Source organism: Ascaphus truei, chromosome 2, assembly GCF_040206685.1.
Source record: "Ascaphus truei isolate aAscTru1 chromosome 2, aAscTru1.hap1, whole genome shotgun sequence".
NCBI lineage: Eukaryota > Metazoa > Chordata > Amphibia > Anura > Ascaphidae > Ascaphus > Ascaphus truei.
The window spans coordinates 474,531,431-474,546,041 of NC_134484.1; the positions used below are offsets into that span (position 1 = coordinate 474,531,431).

At 46.5% G+C, this 14,611-nt stretch overlaps 1 protein-coding gene across 1 annotated transcript in view; it reads left to right on the top strand.

Moving 5' to 3' along the window:
• Window positions 1–14,611, top strand: part of LOC142488297 (SCO-spondin-like) — a 403,111-nt gene that overhangs the window by 134,249 nt on the left and 254,251 nt on the right. The window contains exons 36-39 of the mRNA XM_075588669.1: window positions 600–740; window positions 7,363–7,545; window positions 10,905–11,055; window positions 13,527–13,686. Of these exons, the coding sequence (XP_075444784.1) occupies window positions 600–740; window positions 7,363–7,545; window positions 10,905–11,055; window positions 13,527–13,686 (635 nt within the window). The remainder of the gene's footprint in view (window positions 1–599; window positions 741–7,362; window positions 7,546–10,904; window positions 11,056–13,526; window positions 13,687–14,611) is intronic.

The following is a 14,611-nucleotide window of genomic DNA, read 5'->3' on the forward strand; positions in this document are numbered from 1 at the left end:
ATCATCTGCATCTCCTCCTATTAAATGGCACTAAACATTGAGTATACATTAGCTGGAATGATACGTACACCAGAATGAGTCTGCTTTACTTTAGGTCTGCGGCCACTATTATTTTTTTTATTTCCTGATATTCTCAGCATCCATAAAAGTCCCACTGGTGGTAAACTCCCTTTATCTCGATCTTTGTGGGATATACTTTTCTCTTAAGAGAACTTGTTAAGTAAAGTGATGTACTGTAGTCTTCTTGTGGGATATTGAACAATATTACATTACACATTATAGTCAATACTATAAATGAAACCTTACCCCCCCTTGTGTGCCTCGGTGTTATCATCACTGTATTGTTGTTTATTGGAGCAAAAAGATGGTTCACCGTAGATGTGGTTGTGTGGAAGCTCTTAAGACCTCGCACATCTTTTGTGAGGTCTTAACATTTTCCATTTTGAAGAAGATTTAAGAGATGTCAAACGCTTAAAGAAAACTCTCTTTGTATGTGCAAGAAAAGGTATCACTGCAACACATCTCAAATTCTCCAATGTTAATATGGCTGCTAGAGATCCACATTATAAACCTGGGGTGTCCACCTCTTCCCTGTACAGATGTGTGTCGGCAGGAGGGCTGCCCTGATACCCCCAGCTGCCCCGGTGACCTGGAACACAGAACGTGTGCCCCGTGCCCTCTCACCTGCTCCGACCTGTCCAATAAAAGAAGCTGCCAGCAGCAGGTGCCCTGTGTCTCTGGTAAGGGGTTCCAGGGGCTCTCCCACCTAGGACTCGTTTCCATGGGAAACAAATGGTTTTGTGATGTTTGGCAAATGGTCTTATCCCTAAAAGACAGCGTGTAGTCATTAACATTGCAAGCTTAGCTTTGTTCTTTTAGTTACACAGTAAGACAGGAGTCGCCGGTGGGTTTAGTTTCAGTGTTCTCAACATCAAGCGAGCCATATTAATTTTTTACAAGATAGAAATAAGAAAGATCGCTATGTTAACCCTTTCAGACCTGGCTTACGGGAATCATTTACATGACTTTGTATTTAGATATATAGATTTCAAGATATGAACCAGGTCTGAAAGGATTCATTGTGATTGAATCTTTCTAAGGATGTTACTTTTTTCGAGGCACTCAGTTGAATTGCCTCTTTAATATCTTAGTGGAGATGCAATGCATTTTTTTTTAGAGAAGAAACTACTTAGTGTGTGTGTGTGTGTGCATCACGTTGCAGGGTTTTGTGTCCCATATTCAAAGCAGGAAACTCTCTACTTCATTATATGGGGTTTATTTTACTGAGGAAACACAACAATACAACAGGCCCACCTCCCTTTAAGGACAAACAAATCATAAAATTAAAGCCTACTCCTTCATAGGAGACTGACTAAACCTTACTCCAGCCCTTTCTAACTGGTTGCCGCCAGCTATACTGGTTCTCAGCCCAAAAACCCACTGTCCGGTTTACAGGTATACTCTATGCAATATCAAAAGTCCTTATTTGTTTTGTTGGGGACTCTGTCCCACAAGAGTTCAGGAAATGCCTCTGCGTATCCAAACAACTGGACCGGACAGTCCTGCTTCCACAGCAGTCTCACATCCTTCACTCTTCCTGGGTATGCAGCCCAGGCAGTCCCAGCAAGCCTAGTGGACTGTGCCAGCCAGCTTCACCCTGGCTGGGGGGAAGTCTCTCTCTCCCCCCCACCCTTTCTCTGGGGAAAGCAATCTCTGAGTGGCAGCTCTTTGTCTGCCTTTTAAAACTCATGTTCCTTCAGGAGTTCTCTTCTACTTAGCTACACCTGTAGCTAGCCTCCCCAGGAGGAATTTAACCTTCTGCATGCTGGAACCTACACTAGCTGCACTACTCCAACAGATAGAGTCACTGTCTATCACTATATATATATATATATATATATATATATATATATATATATATATATATATATATATATATAGGAAATAAAGAACCATAGGCACTCCATCTGAATGGAAAGAATGGGTGCAAATCCTGTACAGATAAATAGGCAATACGATACCGCACGTGGACGAATATCAGAGGCAGCACTCCAAATGAATATCAAAAATCATGTATTTGTTCAACAAGACATCATATCCAAGGTTTCGGTCCTCAAACGGGACCTTTGTCAAGGTGATGATTAACTCTGTTAATCATCACCTTGACAAAGGTCCCGTTTGAGGACCGAAACCTTGGATATGATGTCTTGTTGAACAAATACATGATTTTTGATATTCATTTGGAGTTCTGCCTCTGATATTCGTCCACGTGCGGTATCGTATTGCCTATATATATATATATATATATATATATATATACACATATACATACATACACACACACACACACACACACACACACACACACACACACACACACACACACACACACACGTTAAGAAGAAATGTATACCAGCACCAGAAAAGATAAAAATAGAATTGTGAATTAAGATATTACTTTATTGTAACATACTCCACATGCAGATCCGATGTCTTGTTTCCCCCTGATGACCAAGACGTCGGATCTGCATGTGGAGTATGTTGCAATAAAGTAATATATTTATTCACAATTCTATTTTTGTCTTGTCTGGTGCTGGTATACATTTATCCATTGAGATGTCCATTGTTTGTACTTAATTTCTTTACCAAGCACAGACCAGCCACAAGGGCCTTACCTAACAAGTGAGTGCTACCATTTTGTTTATTATTTCTTGGCTGACAAACCATGCTGTCATAAGGAAAATATGTGAATCCAAATATACTTCAGCATCTACACTCCAGTTAGACCAGTGTTTCCCAACTGGGGTTCCGTGGCCCTGCCCTGGGTTTCGTGAGAGGATGAGAAGGGGGCGTGGTCCTGCCCTGGGGTTCCCAGAGAGGATGAGTAGGTTCTGTGGAACCCCGGGGTTCCCTGAGAGGATGAGAAGGGGCCGCAGCCATGGGGTTCCCAGAGAGGAGGAGTAGGTTCTGTGGAACCCTGGGGTTCCTAGAGAGGAAGAGAAGGGGCCGCAGCCATGGGGTTCCCAGAGAGGATGAGTAGGTTCCATGGAACCCTGGTGGTTCCCTGAGAGGATGAGAAGGGGCCGCAGCCATGGGGTTCCCAGAGAGGAGGAGTAGGTTCCGTGGAACCCTGATGGTTCCCTGAGAGGATGAGAAGGGGCTGCAGCCATGGGGTTCCCAGAGAGGAGGAGTAGGTTCCATGGAACCCTGGTGGTTCCCTGAGAGGATGAGAAAGGGCCGCAACCATGGGGTTCCCAGAGAGGAGGAGTAGGTTCCATGGAACCCTGGTGGTTCCCTGAGAGAATGAGAAGGGGCTGCAGCCATGGGGTTCCCAGAGAGGATGAGTATGTTCCGTGGAAACCTGGTGGTTCCCTGAGAGGATGAGAAGGGGCCGCAGCCATGGGGTTCCCAGAGAGGATGAGTAGGTTCCATGGAACCCTGGTGGTTCCCTGAGAGGATGAGAAAGGGCCACAGCCATGGGGTTCCCAGAGAGGATGAGTAGGTTCCGTGGAAACCTGGTGGTTCCCTAAGAGGATGAGAAGGGGCCGCAGCCATGGGGTTCCCAGAGAGGAGGAGTAGGTTCCATGGAACCCTGGTAGTTCCCTGAGAGGATGAGAAGGGGCCGCAGCCATGGGGTTCCCAGAGAGGATGAGTAGGTTCCGTGGAACCCTGGGGTTCCTAGAGAGGATGAGAAGGGGCCACAGCCATGGGGTTCCCAGAGAGGATGAGTAGGTTCCATGGAACCCTGGTGGTTCCCTGAGAGAATGAGAAGGGGCCGCAGCCATGGGGTTCCCAGAGAGGATGAGTATGTTCCGTGGAAACCTGGTGGTTCCCTGAGAGGATGAGAAGGGGCCGCAGCCATGGGGTTCCCAGAGAGGATGAGTAGGTTCCATGGAACCCTGGTGGTTCCCTGAGAGGATGAGAAGGGGCCACAGCCATGGGGTTCCCAGAGAGGATGAGTATGTTCCGTGGAAACCTGGTGGTTCCCTGAGAGGATGAGAAGGGGCCGCAGCCATGGGGTTCCCAGAGAGGAGGAGTAGGTTCCATGGAACCCTGGTGGTTCCCTGAGAGGATGAGAAGGGGCCACAGCCATGGGGTTCCCAGAGAGGATGAGTAGGTTCCATGGAACCCTGGTGGTTCCCTGAGAGGATGAGAAGGGGCTGCAGCCATGGGGTTCCCAGAGAGGATGAGTAGGTTCCATGGAACCCTGGTGGTTCCCTGAGAGGATGAGAAGGGGCCGCAGCCATGGGGTTCCCAGAGAGGAGGAGTAGGTTCCATGGAACCCTGGTGGTTCCCTGAGAGGATGAGAAGGGGCCACAGCCATGGGGTTCCCAGAGAGGATGAGTAGGTTCCATGGAACCCTGGTGGTTCCTAGAGGGGATAAGAAGGGGCCGCAGGATTTCCCTTCTACCAGAGCAGGGAAAGATCAGGGCAGTTGCTATGGGGGCTGGGCAGTTTTCTCCATCCTGATTAGCTGCTGCTGGGTAATGCAACCAATCAGGAATGGGGCTAAGCAGAGTATGTGTTTGTAAGTGAGAGTGGGAGAGTGTGTGTGTGTGTGTAAGTGAGAAGGAGAGAGAGTGATTGTGTGTAAGTGAGTGTGTGTGTAAATGAGAGCGGGAGAGAGAGTGTGTGTGTGTGTGTGTGTGTGTAAGTGAGAGAGGGCGAGTGTGTGTGTGTGTGTGTGTGTGTGTGTGTGTGTAAGTGAGAGGGGAGAAAGACTTTCCATCTTTGGTCCTCTTCTGCTGCCATTTAGTGTACCCCAGAGCTGGATCTTTGCCGATCGATCACAAGAGAACGGATTGAACGGCAACTTAGCTAATTACTTATCATTGTGTGGATTGTATTGATGCACATATTAAAGGGAAAAATAAATAAAAAATGAATAATTAACCGGCAGTTTGGACGGCTGCTTTAAGGTGCTTTGCATTGTAACAGAGATTTGCGGAGCAGCCAGGGAGGAAGTTGCCTTGATGAATAGGATAATGAAATGTATCATAGTTTGTGTCTATATAAGAGAGCAGAGTCGCATCAATAAAAGCTGCTGGGTCTGAGGTGGTTACCCTCTCGTGCTCAGCTCCTGCTGTACCAAATACCTCGGGGGTATTAATAAGATATACAGTAGTAGGGAAGTATGTTGTAGAGTAAATGACACAGTTGAATGAGGATTCATGGTCTAAACCACAGGTTTGTAGTCTTATCATCTAACTATGGTCTGGCTGAAGTTTCCTGAATAAAGGGTTAAAAGCCATTCTCCTTGGGGTGTGTAACATGGCTCTTTTGCTGAGAGTGTAATGTATGTAAGTGTAACGGTGTTTCCCCCCCACCAATCGAATATCGGGGCCATTACTGGATGTTGGTGCATACCTGCTGATAACAAGAGGGTTGAGTCGTCCGCGGTAACCTTGGGACACAGGAACAGGCTTCTGGGGTCTATACCCCACGTAATACTTAGCAGTGCAGCGCCTCCATCTGCCATATGCACCAGGGATATGGAGGTTCTTCCACGGTAGAACTGTAACTCTCCCTCCAAGTAGATCACACACCAGGCAGGAGGTATATTGGTATATACAGGAGGTATATTGCAAAACAGGAAGGGTTTATTACTACTCGTAGTGCAGTAATACAGGTACTTAGCAGTCACCTGCCGGATCACAGTTTCTTCTCTCAGGTATCACTCGAGATAGTCCCTGGACAGTCACTACGGGCCTAGGGCACCCGCAGCCGCCCTAGCTCTTCCCCACCTCCCTAGCAGAGGCAGAGGTATAGTCACTCTACTCCTCCCCAGAGGGAATAGCGCATGGGAAGTCCCCAATCTCAGGCTCCCAGGTGTGACCTGCCTTCCTCAGAGGGAAGGACAACACACTAACTTTTGGGCGGTCCTGCCCTTAAGTGCAGCCAGAGGGCGGGCATCCCATTGGCCCAACCACAACAGGATATGCCACCCCCTGCTGTCACTCAAGCGCAGCACCAAAAGATGAAGGGGGACAACCCCATGATAACTGTTGGCAGCCTTGTGAATACCAGGGTTTACTGCCAGCCCATTGGGCAGATTTAGTAGAGTTCCATCTCACCTCACCCCAGGAGGCCTCAGCCTGAGTTCCATCTCACCTCACCCCAGGAGGCCTCAGTTCCATCTCACCTCACCCCAGGAGGCCTCAGCCTCAGTTCCATCTCACCTCACCCCAGGAGGCCTCAGCCTGAGTTCCATCTCACCTCACCCCAGGAGGCCTCAGTTCCATCTCACCTCACCCCAGGATGCCTCAGCCCGAGTTCCATCTCACCTCACCCCAGGAGGCGTTTGATCTTAGAACACTAACCAAACTATCAAGAACCGAACGATCCTGTTTCCATGGATAAGAGTCACACATACTCCCAGCCACAGAGACAGGAACGCCGCTCACAAACATATATATTCATGTTATAAAACTTTATTGGATTACCATACAATCGCCAGCCGGTGTCTCTGAAGCACCGAAGTTGGACTTTGTGTTCCACTGTTTCTCAAACCTCTCCTCAAATGTTAGGAATAATACAGTAAATTAATTGCCACTCACACGTATGTGCACTTACCTTACACGTTATCTGTAAAACAGGGAATATCGGGGGGGTTCCCGAGGAACTGTTGGGAAACACTCTTGTAGCTAACGGCACCTTTCTTGAACCTTCTAAGATGAAAGTATCATGTAGATGAAATGATAATTGAAGATGAGGAGGGAGAAGTAAAAATGAGCTCTTCAGATGCCCAGGAGACCTATATACGAGGCACACTCTTATCCCATAAATAGTATTCATTAAATAAAGTGGCGCTTGTTTCTGATTCTCCTGCAAACGTCACATAATATGGTGAATGAGCCCCTATTAATCGGCAGAGGGTCCGCAATACATCTGTGTGAGTGTAGCAGGGGACCCTCTGTGTGTGAAGAGGATGTACAGTCACTCAAAGTAATGATAAATGCTATTAAATTCCCAAATGGTAGCAACAAGCTGGGAGTACTGGGAAACGTCTGTCCCTGGTGGCAGGTGAGGTTGGACCAATCAAGAGTTATGTCTTGCACACCTGTACGTGTGTAATATAAGCAATATACTTGCGATTTGAGGTACAGGTGGTCCGTGGTTCAGGGAAAAAAAACTGTCTGGTGTAATTATATTATACAAATTATATTATTATAATTATACAAACAAATAGAGGATCCACGGTTGGATAACATGACCGGCAGATCAGCATTGAAGTAACGCGTGACCGTTGTGACATACATGTTTGTGCTGGGATTTGTACAAGTGCATGCTGGGAGATTTATTTGACCATGCTCCCAAGCTGGGAGATCACTCATTGTCCTGACATTTTGCTCTCATCCTCAGGCTGTTGGTGCCCAGGCGGCTTGTTGTTAGACAGCCTTAATCACTGTGTGCGCCCGGAGGAGTGTCCCTGCGAGGTGGATGGGGTCACCTACTGGCCTGGTCAGCTGGCTAAAGTGAACTGCCAGATTTGCACCTGTCAGGGCGGTCAAATGAAGCAGTGCAGACAAAACCCGGAATGCACAGGTCAGTGACGGACAGATTGTATATACCGTACTGTGGCAATGTACAACCGTGACACTGTGGCAATGTACAACCGTGACACCGTGGCAATGTACAACCGTGGCACCGTGGCAATGTACAACTGTGGCACCGTGGCGATGTACAACCGTGACACCGTGGCAATGTACAACCGTGACACCGTGGCAATGTACAACCGTGACACCGTGGCAATGTACAACCATGACACCGTGGCACTGTACAACCGTGACACCGTGGCACTGTACAACCGTGGCAATGTACAACCGTGACACCGTGGCAATGTATAACCATGACACCGTGGCAATGTACAACCATGACACTGTGGCAATGTACAACCGTGACAATGTACAACCGTGGCAATGTACAACCGTGACACCGTGGCAATGTATAACCATGACACCGTGGCAATGTACAACCATGACACTGTGGCAATGTACAACCGTGACAATGTACAACCGTGACACCGTGGCACTGTACAACCGTGGCAATGTACAACCGTGACACCGTGGCAATGTATAACCATGACACCGTGGCAATGTACAACCATGACACTGTGGCAATGTACAACCGTGACAATGTACAACCGTGGCAATGTACAACCATGACACTGTGGCAATGTACAACCGTGACATCATGGCAATGTACAACCGTGACAATGTACAACCGTGACACCGTGGCACTGTACAACCGTGGCAATGTACAACCGTGACACCGTGGCAATGTATAACCATGACACCGTGGCAATGTACAACCATGACACTGTGGCAATGTACAACCGTGACAATGTACAACCGTGGCAATGTACAACCGTGACACCGTGGCAATGTATAACCATGACACCGTGGCAATGTACAACCATGACACTGTGGCAATGTACAACCGTGACAATGTACAACCATGACACTGTGGCAATGTACAACCGTGACATCATGGCAATGTACAACCGTGACACCGTGGCAATGTACAACCGTGACACCGTGGCAATGTACAACCGTGACACCGTGGCAATGTACAACCGTGAAACCGTGGCAATGTACAACCGTGACACCGTGGCAATGTACAACCGTGACACCGTGGCACTGTACAACCGTAACACCGTGGCACTGTACAACCGTGACACTGTGGCAATGTGCAACCGTGACACCGTGGCACTGTACAACCGTGACACCGTGGCAATGTACAACCGTGGCAATGTACAACCGTGACACCGTGGCAATGTACAACTGTGACACCGTGGCAATGTACAACCGTGACAATGTACAACCGTGACACCGTGGCACTGTACAACCGTGACACCGTGGCACTGTACAACTGTGACACCGTGGCACTGTACAACCGTGACACCGTGGCACTGTACAACCGTGATACCGTGGCAATGTACAACTGTGACACCGTGGCAATATGCGCAGAATGGAGTCACCTCACTCACAGTTACACTAATAAAAGGCTTATTCTTGTTTTACCGTTCTCCTAAAGTAAGATGGGAATAATATTACAGACGCAACAGGGAATAAAAATGTGTGTAATAATTACTAAGTGTGAAGCTATTTCTCAGTCAGTGTGCATTGCTATGTGTGTAATAATTACTAAGTGTGAAACTATGTCTCAGTCAGTGTGCATTGCTATGTGTGTAATAATTGCTAAGTGTGAAACTATGTCTCAGTCAGTGTGCATTGCTATGTGTGTAATAATTACTAAGTGTGAAACTATTTCTCAGTCAGTGTGCATTGCTATGTGTGTAATAATTACTAAGTGTGAAACTATGTCTCAGTCAGTGTGCATTGCTATGTGTGTAATAATTACTAAGTGTGAAACTATGTCTCAGTCAGTGTGCATTGCTATGTGTGTAATAATTACTAAGTGTGAAACTATTTCTCAGTCAGTGTGCATTGCTATGTGTGTAATAATTACTAAGTGTGAAACTATTTCTCAATCAGTGTGCATTGCTATGTGTGTAATAATTACTAAGTGTGAAACTATGTCTCAGTCAGTGTGCATTGCTATGTGTGTAATAATTACTAAGTGTGAAACTATGTCTCAGTCAGTGTGCATTGCTATGTGTGTAATAATTACTAAGTGTGAAACTATGTCTCAGTCAGTGTGCATTGCTATGTGTGTAATAATTACTAAGTGTGAAACTATGTCTCAGTCAGTGTGCATTGCTATGTGTGTAATAATTACTAAGTGTGAAACTATTTCTCAGTCAGTGTGCATTGCTATGTGTGTAATAATTACTAAGTGTGAAACTATGTCTCAGTCAGTGTGCATTGCTATGTGTGTAATAATTACTAAGTGTGAAACTATGTCTCAGTCAGTGTGCATTGCTATGTGTGTAATAATTACTAAGTGTGAAACTATTTCTCAGTCAGTGTGCATTGCTATGTGTGTAATAATTACTAAGTGTGAAACTATGTCTCAGTCAGTGTGCATTGCTATGTGTGTAATAATTACTAAGTGTGAAACTATGTCTCAGTCAGTGTGCATTGCTATGTGAATGAGGGCTGCTATTGATGTGTAACTGTACTGATTGTGTTGTATAATTGCTAATGCTAGAGTGTCGAGTTCAGTTGATGAAACGCATGTTCCCTGCTGCTCATGGCAGCGATTAGCAGTCAGGTCTGCATAGCTCTGTCAGTTATCCCAGTCCAACCCGTGCCAAACATTACTTAGGTATGAAGGCATCACCAGAATATCACTAAGATGTATTTTATCTGACCTAGTCATAGTGCCTCATAGAACTGTTCAACCAATTGGCCAAGATTATATACCACCCCTTGCAGCAATTCTAATAGTGTATCCCGTGTAACAGAGGTGATAGGATGGAGTAGAGGAGACGTGTGAGAAGAGGTACAGTAGATATTTGATTGTTTTTTTGAAGGAACAGGACGATTCTCTGCATTCACTTAACACAATGGATCAGTAAATATTCCAAATACCACATTACCAAGCGGCAAGTATAACGCAGTATCACCAATTTTACACCCAAGAACTGATCAGGGATGCAACTTCCAGGGGGGCATTTAAATTACCCTTGTATTCTCACAGTTCCAGGAATATGCCGGATCCACGTACAGTTATATTAAGTATCTCATTACAAGAGCCGTATTGTAGCAATAACACTGGAGTCTTAGGCAATGTTTTGGCTGCCAGCCAAGGACTGCTTATTACTGTATCCGAGAGCTGCACATCGGCACTCTGTAACTATGTAACACTATGTAACTATGTAACACTATGTAACTATGTAACACTATGTAACTATGTAACTATGTAACACTATGTGACTATGTAACACATGATGCCCCCCTATTGAGAGAAATAATATTGTCTACTTTTGCTGTTCCCAGTTCACTGTGGCTGGTCCACCTGGTCCTCGTGGGGGGAGTGCTTGGGGCCGTGTGGAGTGCAGAGCATACAGTGGTCATTCCGAAGCCCCAACAACCCCAGCAAATATGGCAACGGGAAGCAGTGCCGGGGAATCTACCGCAAGGCTCGCAGGTAACGGGGCGGGGCTGTTCCATGCACCACCCACAAATCTATAGTCCTTGTTATCACCACAGCCTGGCACAGAGAGAACCCTTCCATGAATCCTCCTGTAAAACAGGGGCCTTCCTCTTTATTAAGTCAGGTTCCTGCTCTCACCCCGGTGGCCCCACCGACATCAACGGCGTCTTCATCCCTTAGAGTCAGAACCACTACCGGGAAATGAACGTCTGTGGTTCTGAACTTCACATTTCACTCATTGGGGTTTATTCTTTAAACTGTGATAGTGCCGATTGGGGCACGATCACACGGAAACCTCCACTGACTTCAACCCCCCGTTGTATTTTTTTGACTGCTGTTTTACTAAAGCTCAAAGGGGCCTATGCAGAGAGCAGCGAATTTTAAAAATGGCGAATTTATTAAAAAGTAGCTTTTTTGGAGAGTTTTATTCTCCATATGCAGAAAAGTGCGAATTCTGCTATGTTTAACATGGATGCGTGTGGCGAGTTTAAATTGGCGAGATGCGCGCTTCAGAAACGTGTAAAAACAAATTCGCGCCTTTTTTTTCCCTTTGCAATGGCCGCGAGCGGCAGCTTCTTGCCAATTTTTTCTGGCGAGGCAAAAAGGAGACAATCGCGCCATTTTATTGGCGCGAACAGCCGCTAGATGCCGTTCGCGCCTCTCTGCATTAGGATATTTTTAAAACTGGCGAGATTGAGGTTCTCGCCAGCCGCGAGGCGAGTTTTACAAATAGAAAAGAAAAATTGGCGCGTTTTTCGGAACTCGCCATTTTCTGCTGTTTTCTGCGCGATTTTCTCCAAAAAATGGCGAATTTCTAAATAGCGCTGCTCTCTGCATAGTCCCCAAAGTGTTCCATGAAATCCGACTGATTGCACATTGTAGCACAGAATGCAAGACCTTCATATAACATTATACCAGACATGGGGCCATTCACCCTTATATACTAATACTGCAGGCTGGGATATATTGGGATATACTGGGATATATTGGGATATACTGGGATATGCTGTGCACATATTTTCAGTGAATTTTGTAATACAGCTTTCATTTGCTTTATAAGAAGAATTGTTTTTAACAACATTGGGGTCATACTGGCAAATTAACTCAAGGTCACCGGTGTGAATATAGTGTGCCTCTGGTTTTGTTTACCCAGTTAATAGTCTGTTAGCAACGCTGGCAAAATAGAATAAGATCTGAAGGCAGAACGGCCTCGGCACCCTCACACTATTCACCTGGATTTAGTTGACAAATATGACTTAATAACAACAGTCACATGTCTGTTATTAATACACAATGTTTGTGAATCATATTGGCTTCATCTACACAATCTTTTTGTTATTATAAACCTGCTATTTTTTATTAATATTATTATCATCATCTATTTATAATGCGCCAACATACAGTATTTTGCCGCGCAGGGAAATAATGTTGGAAGACAATAATAAGAAATAATAAAATTAATATACATTGGTACAGTAGGAAAGAAGGGCCCTGCCCTGAGGAGCTTGCAATCTATAAGGAAGGGAGAGTGGAAACACACGGTACCGAGAGAGAAGACTGTCGGATAGCAGCTCTTGGCTATATGGCAGAGGTTCTTTATTATGGTAAAGGCCGGCGGTACAAGATTGAGGTTTTCAGGTGGATGAGGCCTAAGCTGCCTTGAAGAAGTGAGTTTTCAGGCCACGTTTAAAATGAGGAACCCACCTGACCTCCTGTAATCTTGCAAGACCCTCTATATCTGGTTGTAGGACCAGGATTGGACAATATGTTGCCCTCCATCAGATTCTTCCTTATTCTGCTACTTTGTTGGTCAGAGTAGTCTTTCCCTTGTGACCCCGCACACCCCATGGATGCTGGGAAATGTAGTTCAACGATAATAGCATTCAGTGTCCACAAACAGTTTTAAAACCACACCTATACCTGTATATAGGCCTATAATAGCAGGGACCTACACTTGTCATTAATGAAAGTTGAGTAGATCTCAAGGCGAGGCCTATAAAGCAGATTAACAATCCTATTTTTGTTTTTATTTTATTTTTGTTAATCCCCTCAATCCCCCAATGGACGCCCGTGGCAGCTGGTCAGGTTAAACTGTCCCAAACCCTGCATTAAATTGTCCCTTAGGGAATCTCTGGTGCTCCTTCTCCTGAACATGACAGAGCCGGCCCAGTGAGTACCGACACTGACTCTGTCAACAATAACACTGAGTTTGAAGCAGGGGAACCTGGTTCAATTCCCGGTGTCGCCGCCTTGTGACCTTGGGCAAGTGACTTTATCTCCCTGTGTCTCAGGCACCAAAAACATAGATTGTAAGCTCCACGGGGCAGGGACCTGTGCCTGTAATAATACTATGTGCCATTCCGACCACTATACTGTAATTGTGAAACGCGTTGTGTCCCATTGGGAGAAAAGTGCTATATGAACTAAAGTTATTACTATTATTATTAATCCTGCCACACTTCCAGGTGTCAGACGGATCTGTGTGAGGCTTGTTCATACCAAGGAAAGACGCACGGCATCGGGGAACGCTGGAGATCTGGAGAATGCCATGTGTGCCAGTGTCTGCCTAACCTGACCGTGCAGTGCTCCCACTTCTGTGATTACGCTGCGATGGGGTGTCCTGGGGTGAGTGCTGGTTATATACACCGGTGGGGTGTCCTGGGGTGAGTGCTGGTTACAGACACAGGTGGGGTGTCCTGGGGTGAGTGCTGGTTACAGACACCAGTGGGGTGTCCTGGGGTGAGTGCTGGTTACAGACACCGGTGGGGTGTCCTGGGGTGAGTGCTGGTTACATACACCGGTGGGGTGTCCTGGGGTGAGTGCTGGTTACAGACACCGGTGGGGTGTCCTGGGGTGAGTGCTGGTTACATACACCGGTGGGGTGTCCTGGGGTGATTGCTTGTTACATACACCGGTGGGGTGTCCTGGGGTGAGTGCTGGTTACAGACACTGGTGGGGTGTCCTGGGGTGAGTGCTGGTTACAGACACCGGTGGGGTGTCCTGGGGTGAGTGCTGGTTACATACACCGGTGGGGTGTCCTGGGGTGAGTGCTGGTTACAGACACCGGTGGGGTGTCCTGGGGTGAGTGCTGGTTACAGACACCGGTGGGGTGTCCTGGGGTGAGTGCTGGTTACAGACACCGGTGGGGTGTCCTGGGGTGAGTGCTGGTTACATACACCGGTGGGGTGTCCTGGGGTGAGTGCTGGTTACAGACACTGGTGGGGTGTCCTGGGGTGAGTGTTGGTTACATACACCGGTGGGGTGTCCTGGGGTGAGTGCTGGTTACAGACACTGGTGGGGTGTCCTGGGGTGAGTCCTGGTTACATACACTATTATGGTTTCATTGTAAAGGACTATCCCATAAATACGGGTTAAAATCGGGGGACACCCTCTGTGGGTCACACGTTCTCTTACTGGCGACCTTTAGATGACATTGAGAAATCACTTTATGGTGGAATAATCATTCTTGTTGTTAACATGGGATTGGATGAAGTAAAATGTAACAATGTAACAATACACAGAATAATGATACAATATGCAGTGCTGTAGT